We start from the raw sequence: 24,626 nt of genomic DNA, 5'->3' as shown, positions 1-24,626 counted from the left end.
GAGTCCCAGTTGTCAAACCCCACAATCATATATTTATCACCTATCCTGACCTTAAAGGGCATCCCAGGACTAGATGGGAGCATTATTTGATTGGCTTTACTGAGAAGCCCTGTTCTTTCTAGTATTACAGTACTATTCCACAATAGTCTACCTATTGTAATAAGTACGAAAGTATACTTCCATTTGGTATTTCAGATTAATGGGAACTGGGCAAAAGATGGTGAAAACATTCAACTACCAATATAATGGGGAAACAATGACTTTCACTGCATGACCGGTGCTCTACAAACCCAAGGTGTGCTCCCCTATGAAGGGAAGAAGCTGAGTCAGGCAATAATATAAATATACATAGTATATAAGAGAAGTGAGGATTGGAAGAGGACCTCCAGGAGCTGGCATTCTCCACTACAGGTAGATGACCAGGTGTCAGCTCTTCGTTGTGTGGAGGGTTAGAGAGAAATAAGTAGGCAGAGTTGTTGGGTGGGCACCTTCTATAACACAGGTTTTGGACACTAAGAGAGCTTGTACCACCCATACTGAGACCAAGTCAGATGTCAGCCTCAATGTATAGTACACCATGCATTATAATATAGGGGTGCAAGCATAATGGTGGCCCAACAAAGTATTCAGGAGTAAGGTCTCCCAATAATATTGCCGCTAAATGTACAACCATGAGGATCATTGAATTTCTTCTATCCTCAATTTGGTCCTGTCCAAATTTGGTGGAGAACTGGATGAGCCTTAGTTGGTTGCATGGTTTCAATGAGAATACACGTCAAAAAACCTTCTCTCAGTGAAAATGTAGCAATCTGCTCCATCACGAATTGATGCATTGCAAGTAGTGATGCCATGCTTATTGTATAGAGCAATTTGATATAGACATGTTTGCTAGCAAATGTAATACTGGTTTCCAATTTTACTTCTCTATATCTCTCTAATAGAAGTCAACTTGAGTGGAAAAATCATTTGTAAAGAAATATACAGTATCAGTTCTATATTTCCTACAAATGTTGCAGGGCTGTGCACCTGATCTCATGTATTTGAAGTCACTGTACTCCATATTAACATTAGAACCAGTAACAGGTCTTACTGGGATTTTCATCTACCTGTATTTGTTTTTACAACAGGAAATCGCCATAAACTGGAGCGCTTTATGAGTTATTATTACACTGTGATATTATCCAATATTGAAAGCTAAGGGTTTCTCAAGTACAGACGCTCGTACATGCTAGAAGCAATCTGCTTAAATGGCTCTGATTTGCCTGCTCTTAGCCTTGCACCTGTACATGAAAGCATCGTGATGAGTTCGTTGATCAAAACTGGACATCTTTTGGCCCTCGTGTACAGCTCGCTAAAGAATTTGACAAATTCCCTGTTCAGAGAGCGAAGGGACAGACAGACAGACAGAAAGCGAGAGAGACAGATAAACACGGAGCGGAGAATTCTGCACCCCCTCTTTCTGGCTCTGCTCCCATGTCTATTTCAGCCAGAATTGCAGAACGTCAGCCAAGAAAAATGAAAAAAGAAAAAAAAGAAAGAAAAGAAAAGAAAAAAAGGAAACAAAACAAAATAAAATATTCCCCCTCCTCTCCCAATAATAAGGGGGGGGGTGGGATGGGGCTGCTGGCACTGTTAGAATGACGTCGTGTCTCTTGCTGCCCCTCCCTCATTGGGGATGTGAGCTGAGCGGCGGGATAAAACCCAGCATGTGTGAGGGGACGGGGGCATTGTGAGACATGGAGAGCATACGGCCTGCCGCTCCACTTTGGAGCATCTTCCTGCTACTTGCCTTCTGCCAAACTACGCTGCAAGGAGGTGAGTGACCATGTATACTCCAGTCACCTACAGTCACTATGTATGTACTTGATGTTTTATGTATATTCTGCAGGGCTGACTATAATTTTTTTCACTGAATGTTCTCCATAACTTTACCTATATTTTATATTTTACCATGTATGCCATATCGTATACACTACACCCACCTGCTCGCCATACACTACCACTCTATAGTGTCACAAAATACGGTACCCGTTGGATGACACATACAGTATAGTTGAGTAATAGACATGAAAGGTGACATAGTGAGCATCTTAGCTCGAAGAACACCTGGGCTGAAAACATGTTCAATCGCCCCTCTGTGGGGTGATGTCCCCTGTTAACATCCTTAGCTTGGATCTTCTCGGTTCTCAGCCACATATACTAAACTTCAGTACTAAGAGCAAACACGGGGTGAATTCCGGGGCTTGACATTTGGAGTAAGAAATGCGTTTGCAGACACATGTGAATCCATTCAGTTTACACATGAAACAGAGAGGCACCCTGGAAACCACACACACACACAGACCACCTCTCCCGAGGTACATAGACAGACCAGGCACTAGAACATTGGGCCATTATGATTAACCTTTTCATTACCATAACATGCCTTTATATGCAATTGAAACACAAGCGCATTACACTTGACTATAATATGACAAACTCAACAGAACATTGGCGAAATACAGATGTAGGAGAGCTAAGTTTGTCATTTATTATGTGTGCCATGAACTATGTAGCTGATTTACCTGCAATGCCATGTAAAACCTCAAAGAGTGCATAGTGACAGGGGTGAAGCCCATCACTGCTATACCTGACATCTCAGCTCTGCTACATTGGTTGGTGTCTTTTTTCCCAGCAACATAGATCCAGTTGTGACCTCCGTACATCATTTTACTCTGTGAGGGTCGATTCACACCTCTGTAGTGTATTGCGGATCCGCAAATTGCGGATCCGCAATACACCCGGACGGCAACCCCATAGAACTGCCTATTCTTGTCCGCAATTGCGGACAAGAATAGGACATGTTCTATTTTTTTTGCGGAGCCACGGACCGGAAGATCGGGGGCGCGCTCCGGAAATGCCCATCCATTCCTGCCCCATAGAGAATGAATGGGTCCGCACCCGTTCGGCAATTTGCGGAACAGATGCGGACACTTTCACGGACGTGTGAATGGACCCTTAGGGTACGGCCACACTGTCAGGTTTCCTGGAAGCCAAAATCAGGAGTGGATGATAAAAGGAGAGAAAGTATACAGGACAGATAGATCTATATGTCACACGTACCTGCGTAGGGTCCCATGAAGACATGACCTTCCTCTTGGAGGCTCCACAGGCACTATATATATGTCACTTTTCCAGTCTTTGGCTTTAGTGTTCCCCAGACAAGTTAGTGCCATAACTTCTTCCAGCAGTGTATATACCCAGGGATCAGCGTATGGTGCTGTGCTCTAGATGGATACTACAGCACTGATAGAGGGCTGGGTCTAGTTACACAGAGGAAACAAGTGCCTGAACTGCTGCCAAATTTATATGGACCATAAGTGCTTTGGAAAGTGAATTTCACAGCGCTTTGCAGCTGAATGTCTTGTTTATTGCAGCAGGCAGAGTACATTATGGGGGTTAAACTGTTCGTTTCACGCTAATTGAGAAGGCAGAAGACTAGTATACTTGAAATGATTACATAGAAATACATTTCCAGCTATGGAAAGGGTTAGTTCACAAATCCAGCTTGTAGGGAAACTCTGCATATGCCTGCCTCACGTGTGAGCGCTGCTGCCATGTTTCGCCCCCTGTATATTTTACTACATGATACAAATTATATTTTTATATTTGTAGCCTGAGCCTGTACTTTGTGACAGATCTGTGTGACAGCCCTACAATACTGTTACTGGACCCATTTCTTGCCACATGTTCATCTTCTGCTATCTGTAGTGTCTAGGCAACATTCTTTAACAATTAAAAAAGAAACCTCTAAAGGGTCATTCACTTTTTCGAAAAAACTTTTTATATATCATAGAGATACATCAAGAGTTTTGATTGGTGGGGAGAGAAGCGTGCAGATAGCTGCACACGTCAAGCTCCATAGAAGTCCATGGTCCCGTCTCGATTCTGTCCTCAGCAGCGAGAAAAGATCTAGGGTTCGGCGGAGGTCTCAGCGCTAAGACCCCCGCCGATCTAAACTTTTGATACTTCTCTATGACATATCAAAAGTTTTTAGAGACCCTTTAAAATACCTTAGCATTTTTTATGTCTTTTCCTATTGAAACATATAGGAGCTTAGGGGAGTCTATTAGGGCATTAGGTACCCTGGGTGCTGGGTGGCAGAGGGATGTAAACCAGGTCCAGGATTTGGGCAGTGATTCTTTGATAAGCATGTAGGACTAGTTACATAATCTCAATCCAAGATGGCTAAATGAGTGATGCATCATGCTACTAACTCATGTTTAGAGATGAGCGAATTGCCCAAAATTCGAGATCGATTCACCCACAATGGTCATCTGGTTCGATTTAGCTCCAAATTAATTCTACCCGAATCGAAATTGCTCCAATTTCCCCAAAACATTTGCATATGACACTCTGGGGTCTCCTTGAATTATTTTTATCTGTTTTGTCTCTCACTTTTTTTTTTTTTACATTTTTATTACCTTTCTTTTTTTTGTAGATGTCGGTTGTAGGATAGATATGTTCTATAGTATGTTGGTCACTGTCCATGATCTAGAAAGTCCTAGGTTCTCAATCTGTGCTACATGAACCCCAGGGTGCGCATGCTATGTCTCTAGGTGGCACGGGGGTAGAGTCACCACCTTTAGGGTACTCTGATGTCATTCATATGAGCATTTTCTATGGATTGTCAATCACCTATTGCATAGTATGATCACTGTATAGAGTTTGTGGGCATGCTCAGTGCAACTTCTCTACATTACAACAAATCAAAGTATATCTTGGCACTTGCGCTAGTGACTGTATAACATAGTAAGGAAGGGCCAGCTTTATTAATCTCCAGATTCTGCATATATTCATGCAATGCAAAGCAATGGAAGGTCCCCGACAGATATTGTCCCGCTTGCATTAGGCACCCATGTTTTATCCGAGATCAGCTGAACAGGTTCTATTAAGGTTATTCTTAGATGCTGAATACTCCCGGAGAACTGTTGTAAAGATCTGTTTCTCCAGATATTCCAGATGTTTTCTGTCAAGGGAAGCAAAAGCATTAACTTGCAAGCGAAAGCTGACACATACACATCTGACACGAAGACAAAGGCTGGGGCAGTTAACACCTTCCTGCCAGGAAGGACCTGCATACCTACGCAGTAATATTCCCATTGCCACTTTGCAATAGAACCCAGATTGTCCCTCTCTTAACATCAGCCACCCCATGTCTCAGGCATGGCTGGTAACTGCCTTAGAACTGCATTGATTGCTGGCGCACTTCGGGCTCATACATCAATGTTATCTGACATCTTCATTACTAGAACCACATTGTGTAACAATGAGTATTACACTCACAATTAGAGTTCATTCACACAATCATATATTTGAGTCCACATCTTATCCGCAATTTTGCGGAACGGGTGCGGACCAATTTATTTCAATGGGGCAGCAATAGATGCGGACAGTGTGTTGTCCGCATAGGTACTTCTGTTCCGTGGCCCAGCAAAAAAGATAGAACATGTCCTATTCTTGTCCACAATTGCAGACAATAATAGGCATTTATATCATAGGGCTGGCCTTCCCAGAATGCGGAACGCACACAGCCGGTGTCCGTGTTTTGCGGAGCTGCAGTTTGGTGATTGCAAAAACGGATACATTCATCTGAATGAGTCCATAAAGAGATACTGTCACCACTTCTGACATGTCCATTGTAGCAAATAATTGTATTCCACATGAAAAGATAATTCTGGACCATTTATAATTCTGGAGCATTTCTTATAACTCTGTGTTGTGCCATTGCTCTATTATTCCTGTAAGACATTTATAGATAAAGGTACAACTGGGTGTTACCAGTTGGGGGGGTGTCCTTGCACAGTCTGACACTATCCAATCAGTGCTGCCAGGGTCAGACTGTGCAGAGACACGCCCTCAACTGGTAACACCCATTTGTTCCTTTATTCATAATCTTCTAGTAGGAGTAATACAGGAAAGGAACACCATAGAGTCATAAGAATAGATGCTCCAGAATTGTTATTACATGGGGAATGCAAGTAGTTACTAAAGCAGACATGTGAGGAGAGGTTCCCTTTAAGCAGAGATATGCAGAATGAGATAGAGAATGGGGATATGCATAGGATTACCCGGCCCCTGCTTAGCAGATGTGTCCACTCTGGACGTGCTCATGCCTCTTTCATGTCCCCCTGACATTACACATTTGTACAGTTGTATAACCGTTGCATACATAAGTATTAAGCCTTATTCGCCATCCGTAGGCTGAATTTTGGAATGAGGTTAGAGCAAATAGCAACAAAGAAACAATAACAGATGTGATTTCATGGATCTGTTGCAATTGTTCTGCATTTGTTTATGGTTTGGGAATCATCAGTAAATCCCTTGTTAAGTGATTAGACCAGAAATGATGGAACAAGGGCATTGTGGAATTTAATTAATCTTCCCAAAATGACACAGATTACTTAGAAATTCATTATCATGTATGGTCACCAAGTAAATATAGTTACAGTGGGCTTGTGGTCACTAAAAGTAATCTGCAAAGAAAAAAAGGGGGTCAGTCAGCACATCCCAATGCGCAGGTGCACGTTGCTATGGCTGAAAACACAAAGAAAAAAATACAATGCAACCAAATAAAGTACAAAAAAAGTATTTTAATGCTAATGCTATGCTTATTAAGTAACTTAGAGATTCTTGGCAAATGCATTTGGTACAAAATTATTTGGGCCCGTCTGCCAAATAAGCATAGCATTAGCATTAAAATATTTTTTTGTACTTTACATTGTACTTTTTTCACTAAAAGTAATGGCACTTTTAGTAATGGTCTTTCAATAATCAGGGGTGCACCTAGCCTTACTGCTGCTTGAGTCGAAAACTGAAACGGCACTCCCCCCATGCCAATTTCTTAACCTAACACCTTTGCCACAATTAAATCGCTCATTGCCATGGCCCTTCTGCTGCCCGCCTCTTGCCCCTACCTGGTGCTGCCTGAGGCGAACCTCACCTGGCCTCATTGGTGGTGCACCCCTGTTCATATTATAGCAGTAAGTTGTGCAGAGGTTACAAAAGCAGGGACGTCAACAGGGGTGTAACCAGACTTGATAGGCCATATCAACTCTTAAAGGGGCCTCAATGGTTGGCGGTCATAGTGGATGTTAAAAGAATAAAGGGAGATTTATCAAGACTGGCTCTTTCTGCCCCTGCACTGCCAGAGGATGCGCCTAATTTATGACAAGGCACACACCTCGTCATAAATTTAGTTTATTCGCTTGCAGTCCGTGCGTCTAACCATAAATCTACGACAGCCAAGAGCTGCCATACTTTTCTGGCTTCATTTACATCAGAAAACTGGCAGACATGAAGATAAATTTGTCACAGGGACTGACCACGCCCTCGTTCCGCCCTTGCCACAACCCATTTCAGAAAAGTGGCAAGGATAGCGGAAAGTGGCAGATGCAACAATTTTTAAAGAAGTCGCTGTTAAAAAATCACACCTTTTTAACGTCACTTTTCAGGTCCACAGGGAATAATAAATCTCCCCCTAAGTGTTTATATAAGTCATAACGTTTACCATTCCTGAACAATTTGCTTTTGCTGTTGATTGGAGGTAGATGTAGGGGTGCAGATTTAGCAGCTGTACCCAGGCCGTAGAGACCCAAGAGTCATAAAAGAAAGTGCATTTTACAGATTTTGCTTAGCTTCAAGTTATGCTTCCAGTATGTCGGACCATATTCGTAAGTTAGCAGTGGGGACCCATGGTTACTTGTTAGGTCCTGGCTTGGACCCAATAGGACAGATGCTTAACAATATGCAAAAAAATAACACACCAATGACTATGGTGTTACCTACACAACATTGTGTTACCACCAGGTGGAGGTCTCACTGTTCATTCTTATACTTGATATATAGCATGATGTCATGATACACAATGACATGTGATGTCACTGGCAGGTAGTTGGTTGATCGTTTGCTCTACGGTATCAATCTATGTGCACTTGATATCCGCTACATATGATGAGGTACACCTGGAGTGTAAACTAATTTTCCGATATGTCAAAGATCCTGCCCAGATACTTCTACATATTAGTGCTCGAGACTCCTAGACGGCTGTTTATCATTCACTTTGCTCCTAAACTGGATTATTAAAGCAGAATTACTGGAGGAAAGAAGGCAATTTTATACTTGATGGGTCTGGTCCATGCTTGCACCAGATTTGGATCCAGCAGACGCTGATACGTGATACTTCTCCCAGTTGTGCTTTTAAGAGGTTTTCAGGCATATTCTTTCCAGAAGATAGAATGAGTTTTGGCAAGTCACTGTTTCTTTTCCTTTTTGTAAGATATTAACATAAAAGGAAATAGTTTATGTATGAAAGAAAGTTAATACTAATTAAACATCCTTTCTCATCCACCCTTTACTGTGTTATTCTGCCTCCAGGTTCTTAAAGTTCCAGTTAAGATTAAAACAATAGGTCAAGTTCTAAACTTTCCATAAGAGGTACTGGTGTAGCGGGCTCCTCCTAGCCCCCAAATAACCCATCTGGGTTACTTTATTGCTCAACTTAGAGACAGAATTCTTCATCATTTATCCTACATTTGACATCTCAACAGTATTTGTTCTGCTCAGCAGAGTCAGAAACAATTAGTACAGGGCCCCAGCAAAGGACAGTATATAGGCCATCTATGTCCATCCACTTATTGGGAGGCTAGTCAAGCACCTCAATCATGACTCCAAAAAATACCTCTTCACTAACCCCTACCCACAGTTCATTAGAGCTAAGGAATCATTAGCCCAGTCCCTTGGTCAATGAGCTCTATTAATTATTTTTTTGTGCAGTGAGGGTGGGCAATCTAGTCTACAGGGACCCTGTGCAGCTCCACAGGTTGCCCCTTCAGCATGTCCATGTGACTGAGAGTGCCTATAGCAATTATGTTGGTAATTTTTGCCATAATTACTATTGGGTGTGCTTAAAGGGATTTTTTGAGACTTAAATATTGACGACCTATTAGATCAGATCAATGGGGTCTGACTCCCAGCACCTGCATGATCAGCTCATAGGAGCCATGGCACGACAGAACTATCACAGCTCCAATACAGTTTAGTGGAGAGGAAATCTACTGCAAGCTGAGTCCCATTCAAGACATCGAACACCCCTTCAAAGCTTTTACTGTGCATCTGAATGACTTCTGTATGAGTCAATAGATCATAGAAGATGAGGCTTCTTAAAAAGTATCACAGGGTTCTCCATAGTAAAATCATCCATTCTTTTCATTAAGTGGCAGATATACAGTATATGAGGAGGGTTCAGGTACCCATACACTTTTAAAAGCTGACAGCTATTTCCTCGACTCAACTATACACGTGCATGCTCGCTTTAGGCTACTTTCACACTAGCGTGTTAGTTTTCCGGTATTGAGATCAGTCATAGGGACTCAATACTGGGAAAAAACGCTTCAGCTTTGTCCCCATTGCTCCAAAATGCATTCCATTCTGTTTAGTTGCGTTCCCATACCGGAGAGAAAACCGCAGCAAGTTGTACTTTGCTTTCCGTCCTGAGATGCGGAGCAAGATGGATCCGGCATGACCCCTAATCCAAGTCAATGGAGACAAATCCGTTTTCTCTGACAGAATCTAACACAATAGAAAACGGATCCGTCCCCCATTGACTTTCAATGGAGTTCATGACGGATCCGTCTTGGCAATGTTAAAGATAATACAACCATATTCGTTCATAACGGATGCAGATGGTTGTATTATAAGTAACGGAAGCGTTTTTGCTGAACCCTGGCGGATCCAGTAAAAACGCTAGTGTGAAAGTAGCCTTAGACAATCATTCATACATTTTCATTGGCAAGGGAGGGGGGGGGGGGGGGGGGGGCAGCCAAGGCCTGGTAGTTTCCTGGAAGAACAAAAGGATCAGGTGTTGAAATTCAACTTGCCTGATTTCCTTTTTCTCTTCTTTTCCTAAACATCCTCTTTCAGGGGATAGTTAGGAGGCCCCCATATATATTAGGCTAGTTTCACACCTGCGGTAAAGCTTTTCCGGCAGAGGATGTTCCGGTAGAAGAACAGCCTGCTAGAGTTCACCGTATCTGGCCTGGTTGATACTGCCATGCACCGCCAGACTCCATTGACTTTAAGGAGATCCAGCCTGTTTCTGTCATGAGTGCTGGGTTTTGGAATGACTGGTGCACTCACTGGTTTTTGTCCAGTCGACACCTGGTGCTCATGCTGGAAACCAGATGAATCTCCACTGGATCCCATTATAGTCAATGGTGTCTGGAGGTGCATGGCAGTATCATGCTAGGCCAGATACGGAGAACTCCAGCAGGCTGTCCCTCTGCCGGAACCTGCGTGAAGTAGCCTTAGCTAATCTAATACATAGTGAAATGCTCAAGATATCCTCATTTAGTGATGGTAAGTACTGTACTCAAAAGGCTGTTTTCATCTGCAGCCTTATTCATGGAAACATGCTCATCAACAAATCTCCCAAATGTACAGTAAGTCTAACCATAACCCTGCATCTTATTAACCTTGGTATAAGTCACCCTTGAAGATAACATAGTGTTCTTAGTTGAGTGCCAAGAAGCAGAAATGCAGGTGATGCTCCAAGATTGTGGACAACCTAGAGATCACTCCTATCAAAGCGCAAATACAAAATGATTTAAAATGTGCATACTACTATGTTTCTACTATGTGCCACCTGCACCACTGTAGATCATCCTGCAGCTGCACTAGTACATATGTATGCTTTCTATTGACACATCTCTTTTATAAGGTATCATCTAGTTTAATCTTTCAATTACTATTAAAGGAGTAATTAAATACATATAGGATAATGGTCTGGAGGGACTCATTAAATCCCATTCCATGTGGAATAACCGTTTTCATCTATTTTTCCTTGCACTTGATTCCTTTGTCGAAAGGCTATGGAGTAAATGACGTACATGTGTGGGAACAGTGTGATATACGGTAACCTTTCAGGAACCCTTGTATAGCAAACATACCAGAATATGTGACATATGGGGCAGGTAGGCAGTAAAGCAAGGGGCTACAGCTCATTTATCTCCTGTAAAAAAAAAGGAAGAAGATACACTCTATGAGAAATTCATATATAATAGGTTTTTTAGAGTTTTACATTCGGGTAGGATTTAGGCAACTAAAATGTACAATTCATCTACTTTATTCATTTACTTTAGCTGTCTGTAATATATTATTATTTGATCCTTGGTAAATTGAATTCAGCTGTCATGATATGCATTTGGTGAACTTAGGGAGGGCTTGTGCTTATACAAGCAGCCAACCTGAACAGGCAGAGCTGCAGTGTGTAGGGGCAAATCAGGCATCTAGCCTTGATATGCAACAAACTTCCAGCCATTGAACAAATCTGTGTTCTTGAAGGGGTTTTCCTGTAAAAATGAATTTCACATGGCTCCTGAAACAGATGATTCATACTTCCCTGCTCCAAGTTACCTCTGTTCTCTCCTTCCTCCGTTTTCGAACGCTATGGACATCCCGCTGACTATGAACATGGTCACATGCACCACTTCATCCATTGACTTCAGCGGTGACATGCTGCTTGTGGGCACATCACCAATGAAGCCAGGAACTTTTTTTTACAAAATCATTTTACAGGAAAACCCTTTTAAGTAGGATTGAGCGAACACCTGGAAGTTCGGGTTCGCCGGGTTCGGCCAAACTTCGCCGCAAAGTTCAGGTTCGGGACCCGAACTTGACCCCGAACCCCATTGAAGTCAGTGAGGACCCGAACTTTGGGGAACTAAAAAAGTCATAGAAAGGGCTAGAGGGCTGCAAAAGGAAGCAAAATAGGGGTAGGGGTAAGAGCAGGACAATTGCCCTGAAAACAAATGTGGATAGGGAAATGAATTTAAATAACATAGAATTTGAAAAAAAGTAAAAACTAATGATCTTGAACTAGGAGGCGGAGGTAAAAGTGGAGTAGGAGGTTGAGGAGGCGGTGGACATGGCGGTGGTGGAGGAGGAGGAGGTAGCCAACACTATTTTTGTAGTTTTTTTAATTTTTATTTTAATTTTTCAAAAATTTAGGAAGACCCCAAAACATTGGGAAATATAAAAAAGAAAACAAAGAGAAAGTGCGCTGGAGTATAACAATGGCTGGGTGCAGCCGGTATATTCTGCACAAGGTACGGAGAAGTCCTGTGGGATCCATGCCTGGTTCATTTTAATGAACATGAGCTTGTCCACATTGGCTGTGGACAGGCGGCTGCGCTTGTATGTGATCACCCCTCCTGCCACCCCTCCTGGGAATGCCATCAGCAGCATGTCTACCAGCGTGCGCTTGTACTTGCGCATCTTCCGATTACGCTCCAGTGACGGAATTAAGGACGGCACGTTGTTCTTGTAGCGGGGATCCAGCAGGGTGGCTACCCAGTAATCAGCACTGGTTAGAATGTAGGCAACTCAGTGGTCATTGTGCAGACACTGCAGCATGTAGTCTCTCATGTGTGCCAGGCTGCCCAGAGGCAACAACAAGATGTCCTCTGTGGGAGGTGTATCGTCTTTGTCCTCTGCATCCCCCAGCCACGCTCCAGTGATGCCCATGAGCTGCTTTGGGTGCCACCCTGCTGTGAACACGGTTCCTTTTCCTCATCCTCCTCATCCTCCAGAACTGTGCCGTGGCTGGACAATTGAGTTTCTGGCCTCTGTTGATGCAAGAACCCACCCTCCGAGCCACTTGTAAATGACTGGCCTGATAACCGTGGAAATGATCCCTCTTCCTCCTCCTCTTTCTCCTGTGCCACATCCTCTTCCATCATCGCCCAAAGTTTTTTTTCAAGGAGACATAGAGGTGGGATAGTAACGCTGAAGACGGCGTCATCGGCACTGGTCATGTTGGTGAAGTACTCGAAACAGCACAACACGGCACACACATCCTGCATGGAGGCCCACTCGTTGGTGGTGAAGTGGTGCTGTTCCGCAGAGCGACTCACTCGTCTGTGCTGCAGCTGAAAGTCCACTGCTCGCACAGTCTCTCCAGCATGTGCAAGGTGTAGTTCCAGAGTAGGAGGGGGAGGCAACAGGAGGCAAAGAGAAAAGTCCTGCAATCCTCGGTGGCGGAAGGACATGCGCCAAACTGCTATCCGCCTCAGGCCCAGCCACCACTGCATTTACCCAGTGTGCAGTTAGGGAGATATAACGTCCCTGCTCTTGCTTACTGGTCCATGTATCGGTGGTTATGTGGATCTTGCCACAGATGGCGTTGCGCAGTGCACACCTAATTTTTATCCGCCACTTGGTTGTTCAGGGCGGGGATGGCTCGCCTGGAAAAGTAGTGGCAGCTGGGAACCACGTACTGTGTGACAGCCACCGCCATAAGTTTTTTAAAAGTCTCCGTCTCCACTAGACGGAATGACAGCAGGCCAGGAATTTTGAAATGCTGGCAGGGCCAGGGATCACGGGTGGGTAGGGGGGAACTTCCTCTTTCTCTCCAGTGTTTTGGAGATGGACAGCTGAACGCTTCCATGGGACATTGTGGAGATGCTTGGTGACGGAAGTGGTGATGTTGCTGCCACATCCTCTGTTTGCGGGGTGGCAGGTGTCACTGTCACTCCAGAGGGGGAGGAAAAGGCTAAGACTGCAGCAGAAGAGGGACAAGGAGGAGCCTGAGATCTTTTGTGGTTTTTGAGATGTTTACTCCACTGCAGCTCGTGCTTTGCAATTAGATGCCTGGTCATGCAGGTGGTGCTCAGGTTTAGAACATGTATGCCTCGCTTCAGGCTCTGATTGCACAGCGTGCAAACCACTCGCGTTTTGTCGTCAGCACATTGTCTGAAGAACTGCCATGCCAGGGAACTCTTTGGAGCAGGCTTTGGTGTGCTCAGTCCCTGGGTGCGGTGGGCAGTAGCAGGTGTACTGTCTAGCGGATGACCACTCTGCTTTTGCACACTGCACCCTCTTTTGCTGTGCGGCTGGTGCTGTGTGACCACAACCTCTTCTTCCGAACTGCACACGTCACTCGCATGACCTTGATTCCATGTGGGGTCTAGGACCTCATCATCCTCCACATCATCTTCCACCCACTCTATACCCCTGCCTTCATTGCCGGTCTGCACACTGAAGAACGCTGCAGCAGTTGGCACCTGTGTTTCGTCATCATCAGAGACATGCTGCGGTGGTCCTCTCATGTCCACATCCTGAAACATAAGTGGTTGGGCATCAGTGCACTCAATCTCTTTCACTTCTGGGGCAGGGCTATGTGGATGGCCCTGGGAAACCTTGCTAGCAGAGTCATCAAAAAGCATAAGAGACTGCTGCATGACTTGGGGCTCAGACTGCTTGGCTGATTTGCAAGGGGGTGAGGTGAAAGACAGATGCCCATGGGCTGCAGGTTCCAATTCTGCACTTTTAGCAGGGGACCGGGTGGGACACAATGTGAAGGAACTGGAGGCACTGTCAGCATCCAATCTACTACGGCCTCTACTTGTTCTGGCCTCACCATTCGTACACCAGTATTCTGGCCTACAAAATAACGCTGAACGTTCTGTCGCCTACGTGCACCTGAGGAAGGAGTTTCATTTGGGCGTGTAGCTGGCACAGATCGACCAAGTCCTCTCCTTGCAACAGGAGCTCCACCAGCAGCACCACAACCGGGGCCACGTCCCTTATTTGATGCTCTCCTCATTCTTTGAGATCACCAACTGAACTAACAGACAGATTAACTATATTATTTTCCCTGTCACGTATGCAGTGCAGGTGTACTTCAAACAATAAATGGGTATATGACGTGCACCTAACTAAGAGACGGATTAACTATCTCAATTTACCTGTCTTGGTCACCCACAGAATTAACAGCTATTTTTATGATTTGCTTTTTGAGTCAGGGGTGCAAAGATGGTGTATTGCACCCACAAAAAATCACACTAACACTGTCCCTCACTTCAGCTGCCTCCTTTCTGTCCCTTCACTACTGAGAGCTGATGGGCGGTGCTACACGTGATCCAGCTTATATAGAGGCTGGGTCACATGATGCACCGGCCAATCACAGCCATTCCAATAGTAGGCATGGCTGTGATGGCTTCTAAGGGCACACAGCTTAAAAGCTTGTTGATTGGCTGCCCTGCAGTCTTTCAACAAGCTTTATTAAATGCCCGAACACCGAACTCGAACTTTTCCAGCAAAGTTCGGGTTTGGGTCCGGATACCAACACTACTCTGTTTCACTAAACACTACTTTTAAGTAGCAGGCTTATAAAGCATAAAGCAGTCGGCATCAGTCAGCAGGATCAACCCTATCAAACCACGCATAATGCTGATTAAAATGATATCTTTGTTTCCCAATCCTTGGCGGCATTTAGGAGAAATCAATGTTTAAACAATATGCAAATTAGGACTTAAGTGCACATAGGGCGGGTTCAAGCCTCTTGGTGGACCTTAGCTCTTCTGCTTCACTTTCCAAGACACTGCCTCCTCCACTTGATTGACAGAGCCAAGGATCAGGGAGAAGGTAAGGTATGGTATGGTATAGTATGGTAAGGTATGGTTTTATTGAGCTGGGAAATTATGCCTGGTTTGTTAGGCTTCATCTTGCTGACAGATTCCCTTTAATAAGTAATTTGACCACCTTTGCTTAATGCAAACCTGGGCACATATGCAATTGCGAAAAAAGATCTCCGCCAGCAATAAAGTAATTTTCAAATTTTTGCAAATAATATGACAGATTGGTCCTATGGTAGAATTTTGACTAGGCTGCCCATAACCTAAGCTGTGAGAGAGGAATAGTTTTCTATATTCCCTGAGAAATAACTAAAATGTGTTGGTGGTTTGAAGCTCATAGTTCATTTGTGATGTTTAATATGTATAGTAATACGTTGGCCAGGTTCAGATCAAATAATGGTGCCCCAATGGATAACCAATAATGTATAGTGGGGGAAACATGTCTATTCACCACACGTGGGAGTTTTCATTCGTTAATTAGCATATAGTAGCAGTGACCAGGTCACATTACAAGATATTTTATATAGTTCCTTTACCACACAAATGGCAGCTAATAGCTTTAGTTTATCGCTTGAACGCACTTGTTTCTTTTTGTTGCATCTCCAATCACAGTACATTAAAAAATCATAAATGAAGAGTAGAGAGGATTAAAGCAAAAAGTACATGTATAAATTTTCCAGTCTGAAGTGTCTTGTTAAATAATCCTATATTTAGAAACCTGGCCAGACGATTTTCCATTAATACTTGTTGAAGGGTTTTCAAAGTTTAAACTTGATTTATTAAGCTAAAAGTAAATAGACTGTAGTTTAGTCTGAACAGATTTCCACACCATATAAAACTGAACAAACCCAAACTGTTATACTGGAGGACTCTACACAAATGATTAAAGTTGGGAAGATATCCATCTAATTTCTTGCATTACAATATGAAAAAGAACAATTAGAAGAAAACAATAGCCAATAATAGTTTCTGCTAGAGGTAGACCGAGTCCTCATAAATGTTGGCTGAGCCAAAAGGTCATTTAGTCTATCATTTTATACACTTAGCAGTGACACATTACACATGTATCTTTTACAGTAAGGGTATCTGATGTCTCTCAAGAGTAGTCTGAAGAGAAAACATTTTAGACAATGTATACTTAATGAAAATAGGGCTAAAGGAACTCTGAGAAGAAGGACACAACCACATCAGATCCTCAGATGATTACATGCACCTATTTGGTAGATCCAGCCAGTCCTAAGTATAGATCATTATGATTGGTGGGGGTCCAACAGCCCTGCACCTTCGCCAATCATCTGTTTGAAGAGGCTGCAGCATTCTGGTGAGAACTGTGGCCATCTCACTTGAATGGGACTGAGCTGCATACAGGCCATGTGACCGATGAATGTGCTCACTGGAACACTGCAGCCTCTTCAAACAACTGATCGTGGGGGTGCCGGGAGTTGGACCCCCACCAATTAGATATTTTGTGACCTATCCTGAAGATAGGTCATCAGTATTGTACTTCCCTTTAAAACTGTAAAAATGGATATGAAATGATCAAAAGCATGAATCAGTGATTCAAAGAAATGCATACAGTAAGTTTAGTAGAACTAATGACCCAAGATATTGCATGAGCTTCAGTGGTAGCCATTACATCTTTGTGGATTTCACTTGATTGTACTACTGTACACTGCCGGAATCCAGTCTGTGATATTTAAGAGCTTAAGCACAATGAATAATTTCCCATGTTCTTGACATGAATAACTGTGTGGGTTATAGAGATCCATTAAAAAGGGCATACTATATAACCCCAGAGGGGGTTCTTTAATTGGCAGCACCTGCAGCCCATGCTGCTGCCTGCTGCTCTTCCAAAGAACAAAAATGCCTGGTTTTAGTTTCTGCTAGTTTTATGTATGACAGGCATAGAAAACGAGCCAAGGTCAATCTGGAAGGAAGAGGCGAAGCTTTAGCTGCTTCATGTCTCCTCTTCCTCTGCAGCTGAGTAAGATCAGTTCAGTATACAAGATGTTTCCTCCTCCCCTGTCCTCTTCATAGTAAGAACATCTGTGGATATAGCCTAAGGCCCATTACTACCCCTTAATCCTTCCTGCTACAAGTATATACTGTAAATGAACCTAAGATAGTGAACTTTGCTATCTACATTTACTAATTTATGTTCCAGAGTAAACCATGGTATGAAGTTGTGGTTTACTAGTAGTAGTTTCCTTCAATGTGTAAATGATCATTGGGCCAATGATGAAGACTGTGTGACTAATAGTCAAAAGAGCTATTGGCTGAGACAAGTCAACAAATATTCATTTAGATCAGATTCAGCAACAGTTCTGATTTCTGCCTGCAAAACAAAGACATACAGTATCTGGATGTCCATCAGGCTCTGGGTGCATCTGTATTTTTTTTCTGAAACCATGCATTTGAATGATAATAATGCCTTTTTCAAATTTCTGGGGGAAAAAAACAACTGGTATGGATTGCATGCGATGTGGGTGTAGTCCGAATAGTACACAAATTTTAGTGGGTCTACTACCATCTATCTGGCATATGGCTTATGCAATCAATAAACCTAAATGTCTGTCCTTAAAAAGATACCACTGAGATTACATGAAAACAGAAAAGTTAAAGGGATTTTCTAATTCTTAGATATTGAAGGTCTTTCTTCAGGAAAGGTCATAAATATCAGATTGGAAAAAGGCTTACACCCCGTACCCTTGTAATAGCTGTTTTGGGCAGTCACCAGTAATGGAAAATGTACAGTAGGTGGAGCCAGACACACAAAGTTCTGTACACTGTGCAGTGGCTGTGTCGGGGTATTACACCTCATCTTCCATTTATACTGCAGTATGCTAGCACTAAAAACTATACAGTGGTCAAAGGCTTCCATCCACTCTCCTGTTTCCAGTGTCAGAGGCTGCCTGAAACAGCTGATCGGTAGTGAGGCTGGTTATCAGACTCCTACCAATTTCAGGATAGGCCATCAATATCTAAATCCCAAATCAGTTTTCTTTTGGGAAGCTACTGAGAAAAGTGCAATCTTCTTAAGGCCCTACCCTCCCAAGCAAGGTAACTACATTGTGACCAAGCATGTTGAGGACCTCATCCTTTTCCCAATAAATAGTTCCTTACACGGATAACCAGAACAGTGCTCTTGATGAAAGTCTTCATTCCAGGCTCACTTGACTGCCCTATAGACAAACGTGTAGAGGAAAGAAAACAGCTTGAATTCCCAACCATCAAGTAGACCTGTAGGATAGACTTAGAAATGTAGCCATTGTAGTCATCGGAAGTGAATACAATTACTTTCTGACTGCCTCTTATTCTTGGTTTCTCTTATTTTTAATGTTCACCTTACCTTCTTAGTGCACATGAATTATGGAAGGTTTTAGAACCAATGGACCATAGTAAGATAGTAGGACAGGCTAACATTACCACCTCAACTGATGCAACTAACAGCTTGTTTGTATTATGTGTTGTACAAGAGTTACAGAGATTAAGATGTTGATCATTGGAAATGTTGACCTAAAATACCTTAATTAGTACAATAGATCTATGCAAAGCTTGTTTTCAAGTAATTGCCAGGAACAAGAACAGCTGCAGCTCTAATCTGTAAGGTGTCAGAACCCTGGACAGCTGGCCTGACACTTATTATCCAAAGTGGTTCCCAGTGCTGTCTCCTGTAAACTCTGTTCCACAACTCGTGATGACAATCGGCTTGTTGCACCAGGCAGGCGGTAGTCAAACAACCATTAGCATTCAGATACAGGATTATAACCCTTGAAGGGAATATATTTGCTCTTCCATAACAGGTGATATCTATAATTCTTGGCTAGATGGTGCTCTGATGACATTTCCTGTCACCTTCCTGTCTGTTACTGTTTCCATAATTTTACCAGAATGTTAACTCGATGGCTAATGTCCATACTGCAAATATTGTGTTTGTACCACCTTAGTTTTTATACCATCCTTCATTGAAAGCATCAACGAATTTAATTATGCCTGTTCATTCATCTTTAATGCAGTTTGGACTATTACCTCTATGAATATCCCCAGGACTGTATTACAATAAAATAAAATACCTTGAACACAACACCATATATGTACCCTCCTTAGAAGAGCACATTAAAGCTATGGCCACACATTGAGATCCACTAGGCAGCGCTTGTTCAGCAACTAGAAATCTATCCACTGCTATAACAGTATCTAGTGTGCATATAAAAAAGAAATCACAGATCTGACCAGTCAACTGTCAGTAAAGTCAGGATGTCAACCAGAGGTAATGAATTAGTGGCATTACAGCAGAAACCAAAAATTGCCCCATAAAACGTAACCTTTATTAGTGTTCATAGTTCATAGTGTGCATATAAGTCAATGGCAATGTTATACATACCATAAAGGTAGCTCATACAGTTGTTATAAAGTCCTTGGTGAGAGGCTTAGCTCTGGTTGGTCCTATCCCCTTTTCATTTATGGTTAGAATCTGTACATGACTCCTCTATCCAGAGGAACTACTTACGTAGGTTAGTTTCACATATGCGTTAAAACTATACGGCAGAGGAACAGCCTAAGGGGTCTGGTGATGCTCCAGTCCTATTTGGCTCTGCCACAACAGCCCACCACATTGTTTTAATGCATATGTAAAAGTAGCCTAAGCTACTTTCACATCTGCGACACTGCGATCTGGCTGCCAGTTCCAGCAGAGAATGCTGGGAATCAGCCACATACAAACTGCAGCGTGCAACGGTTTCTGTCTGGCTGATTCTCGACATATTTGCTGGATTGTGGCTAGATCTCCCTCAAACTCTATTATTGTTAATGGGGCTGGCAGGCATTCTAGTTGCATCCAGCAGTTTAGGATCAGGAGAATTCCAGCAGGCTGTTGTCTGCCGGAACAGCCTGCTGGAATCCATGTTGTAGATGTGAAAATAGCCTAAGCAAACAATGGGTGGGGAATTGGCCTAAGGGCCGTGAAATGGGCATGGAAGAGGAATCAAACACCAGGCCATCCTGTCCTGGGTGGTAAAACCATAATGGGTTGTCCACTTTGGTCTTTACAATGGGAACCCCTCTCTTCCTTATATCCATTGGTTCCATTTCATAAGAGCGCTATTGCCACATTTTTTTGGTGGTTAAATTGTCACTGCAATGCCCAATAAATGATCCTAAATGTAGTAAATGGAAAAAACATCCATTGATATCATCACAGATATTTTTGGTTGTGAATAAACTTCCACTAATGTGGCAAGAATGTTCTAGCATACTTGCCAATTTTCCCGGAATGTCCATGAGGTTCTCGAGGAAAAAAGGAAAGACCTCCCAGACTCCTGGTAGAGCTGGCAAACCACCTGTGCAGTGCATCGAGGGCTGCTCTCTCCTGGAAACCAGCCCTCCGTGAATTCTAACAGCATGTGTCCCCGGGATGGCCATGGAAAAGGAGCGTGACGTGTCCACGTTCAAAAATATTTCAGTATTTCGGATTCTCATGTCATCATTCTCCCTAGTAAATAAATCCTAACCTTGAGGCCATAGAAATGTATAAACCTGCAATCTGAGACCCATAGTCAAACTCTGCCAGTCTACTAATCGTTGCCAGTCTTTCAAGGGACCGTCTGACAGCACTTATATGGCTCCCCCACTACATTTTTTTACTAACTGCCCTTAAGCCAGTATCGTAGCAGTGCTCCCCCACGGCCGGCAGTCTTACACTGAGTTCTGGCGCTGGTGTATCAGATACTGAGCGCTCCAAATTCCTCTCACGCTGAGATCAACAGTTCTGCAATTCTTAATTCCACTGGGATTTCAGTAATCAAACACACACCTCTCATGTGGGGTTGTGGTTATTTGTTTTAACCCCATCCCTGCAGAGCAACCTGCCAGACATTCCTGCACTAACCATTTCACTGCCAGGAGGCTTGCCTAACCAAAATCATTCCCTTATCATGGATGTGACAGCAACGACTCTATATACGCGTCCAGGCTTTGCATTACAGTTCACATTTTTCCATATAATATTATGCAATAGTATGTCTGGAATAGGGTCCAAAATCCAGAAAATGTTAGGAAATCGGATTCCTAAGCATTCATACTTAGGTGTCATGACAGATCTGGATTCACAAAGCCACTAATCACAGATTGTCTGTGTGCACACCAAAGGAATGTATTTATTGTGAGGAAAAGCAAGGTTCAGTGCATCTCGTACTATCAAAGAGAGGCAGAACACAAAAATATGTCAGTGACGTATGACGTTTGGTATTCAGCTTTTTACAACTATTCTACCCTTTGAGGCTTTGACATTGCGTCATGACTTGTCTTATTCTGGACTCATTTAAATACATACAAATCAATCCACTGAACACTTACTACAACATTATGGTACCATTATAATATCAACGTCTTTATGAAAAACATATGGAGGAGATCTGTGTAAATCCCATGCACTGGGTAGTGAATTTTAGGAATCGCTCCATTAATCCTAGTATATATAATATAAATGTCAGTGACGCTATATTAACCTTACTGCCTCAGAGATCTGCTACATTAATTATAAAGACATCTGGAGAAAAACCTCACAGCGACCACTGCATGGTTAAAGACAATGTATGGAATCAGCAACTAGGGGCAACAGACACCACTGGATTATTGGAAAATGGTAGATTTGTGTTATTGGCAGATCATCTTCACACTATAAAGATCTTAAAGGGGGTTTCAGATTTGCATCAATATCAGGGCACACAAGGGATGAATCTCTAAAACGTAACTTTTAATACATACCGTACTCAATAAAACACCGTCAATGTGGGAAGTACATTACACCCAAGCAATACAATTATTAGATGTGATTAAAAAATGAGCCTTAAATGGATATGGTGGAAGAGGTGGTAGAGGTAAACAAGGACAGGATGAAGATTTTTCCCTAAAAGGGCCCTGGCTACCCCTCAACACAGTGGAGCACCCTAATGGTGGATGCACCCTGAACCGGAACCTACCCCTAATCCACCCTAATGCACCCTATAAAATAACCATTTAGGAAGGGAGCTGTAATTTAGTATTTGTTTTACCTTTATTGCTCCTATCTTCAGTTCTGGTCTGTGATCACATGACCATGTCCATGTAGCTCTTTCTTATTCCCTGTGATGTCATGTCCATGGGTGTGTCAAAGCAACAGGGGAGTTGATGGGGGGGGGGCGGCTATGTAACTAGCAGGGTGAGAGGAGCTATAAACTAGCTGGGGGTTGTTAGGGGCGGTGCTGGAGCTGTGGCAGAGAAAGGAGAAGTGCATCATGGGTTTGGTAAGATACAGCAACTGGAAGTGGTACATACAGGATATAAACCAGAGTGATTGGTTTACATGGTGAAAACGGGTCAGGAGAGTCCAAGATGGAAAAAAAGCATGCAGAAGATGTATGTGGGGTGAGCAACTACATGAACATACCTTTTAAAAACCATAGTAATTCCGGAAAACCGCTTTATGGTTATACAAATAAAAGACCAACTAAACTGCATCTGTGACCAAGCAATAGACCTGGTCCTCTGACTAGTTTGTGCTCTAAAACTGTTCTTCCTGCCCTCACTTTGGAAAGATACTTGCACCCACAAATGGCCATTTTGGAGTGATGGAGCCAGGTCACCCAGTTACTCACCTGGGTACAGGTATACATACAGTTGATACTACTCTGTCCTCTCCTACCTCCTCCCTACTCTGTGTCTGTCAATCTTATCTTGTATATTTTTCTCCCACAGCAATTACTTCATGATCTCTCTGTTAGATTAGTACACAAGGGGAATAAACCCCCACAGTGAGGCAGTAATATCCACATGACAGTCCACACACAACCACGGAGTTAAAAATACGAAAGTACAGTTTAATAGTCCACTCTAGTGGGAAACAAACAACTAGACTAATGATTTAAAGTGTTCATTATTTTAAAGATAATTTAAAAAACTCTAATTACATAACAAGAGTTTAGATTATTAGTGTACTATTTGCAATAATATGTGCAATTTTGTTTGAGTAGGGGTTGACTTATGATGACAAACCCTTTAAAAAAAAAAAAATAAGCCAGCGTGGAAATCAGCTGACCATCAGAAGTTCAGATTCTCCCACACCCTATGAGCATATCCAGTAGCCAGACATATAATATAGCATTACATGCCAGCTATTCACCTGATTAACCTACCAGAGCGGGATCCTCTTTTACAGAGAAGCTCTCTCCCGCAAGTGGGGGACCACCCTTTATGATGTCCATATGCTCTATGGCCAGGATGTTCATGAATCTAAACATTCTGTGATAACATAGCCCCCATACTTTGTACAGTGTCAAATGAGATGCTAGACATCCACTGTAGACCAAATGAGAACAGTGTATATTTAATAGTTCCTAAAAAGTTATGAAAGTTGACCAATATTCCCTGATTCAATAGATTTGATCATATTGCTAGCTTTAGTCATGGAAACACATCCAATTTTTGTTTACATTCTTTTTTGATTGTGCATTGATTCTACCCATTTCATTAGGAATCTCCTATAATATGATATCTTGATGTTCTTCTTCATATCTTTTCAATGGATCAGTCTTGTGAGTTGTTCCTTTAAATTCTCTTCCCCATCATCAGATATTTTGACATCCTTCTCCACATCTTATCAATGGATTAGTCTTCTGACTCATTCCTTTACATTTTTTTCCTCTACATCAGCTCCTACATCAGATACTGTATCTTGATGTCCTTCTTCACCTCTTTTCAAGGGATCAGTCTTTTGGCTTGTTCCTTTAGATTCTCTTCCTCAACATCAGTTCCCTACTCTTACTAGAATCAGTATCCAGTTACATCATGGTTAATGAAAACTGAGCTGACAGAACATTTGCCCTCATTTCGTTGCTCACCATCTTGATTACTAATTTGATAAGTGTGCGCTGCATCGTAGCATCTATGACAAGGAATGCAAACAAAATTGATTCCAAAGTTCTCCATATTATCAGCAGTTACAAAGAAAATAATCTCAAATGCTGGGATGCGTGCAATGTTATTCTGACCATTTCCATTGTTTTGCTTGCTTTCTACGCTAGAGGAACTTTCACAAGCATATCCATGTAAAAAAAAAAACACATAGACCATATGAGGTTGGTTAGAAGCCATGATGCTAGGATGAACATAACCTACTTGAGTCAAAATGATTGGGAT

The 24,626-nt window shown here is 42.6% G+C and overlaps 1 protein-coding gene across 16 annotated transcripts in view; it reads left to right on the top strand.

The window, feature by feature from the left end:
• The first annotated feature begins 1,688 nt into the window (after positions 1–1,688).
• Positions 1,689–24,626, top strand: part of ELN (elastin) — a 75,858-nt gene continuing 52,920 nt past the window's right edge. For all 16 annotated transcript variants that reach the window (XM_040423619.1, XM_040423611.1, XM_040423620.1 and 13 more), the window contains exon 1: positions 1,689–1,815. In XM_040423619.1, coding sequence (XP_040279553.1) covers positions 1,737–1,815 — 79 coding nt within the window. In that variant the 5' untranslated portion in view covers positions 1,689–1,736. The remainder of the gene's footprint in view (positions 1,816–24,626) is intronic.

The sequence above is a fragment of the Bufo bufo genome, chromosome 3 (assembly GCF_905171765.1).
Source record: "Bufo bufo chromosome 3, aBufBuf1.1, whole genome shotgun sequence".
NCBI lineage: Eukaryota > Metazoa > Chordata > Amphibia > Anura > Bufonidae > Bufo > Bufo bufo.
This window is presented reverse-complemented; position numbering and strand designations above follow the sequence as displayed.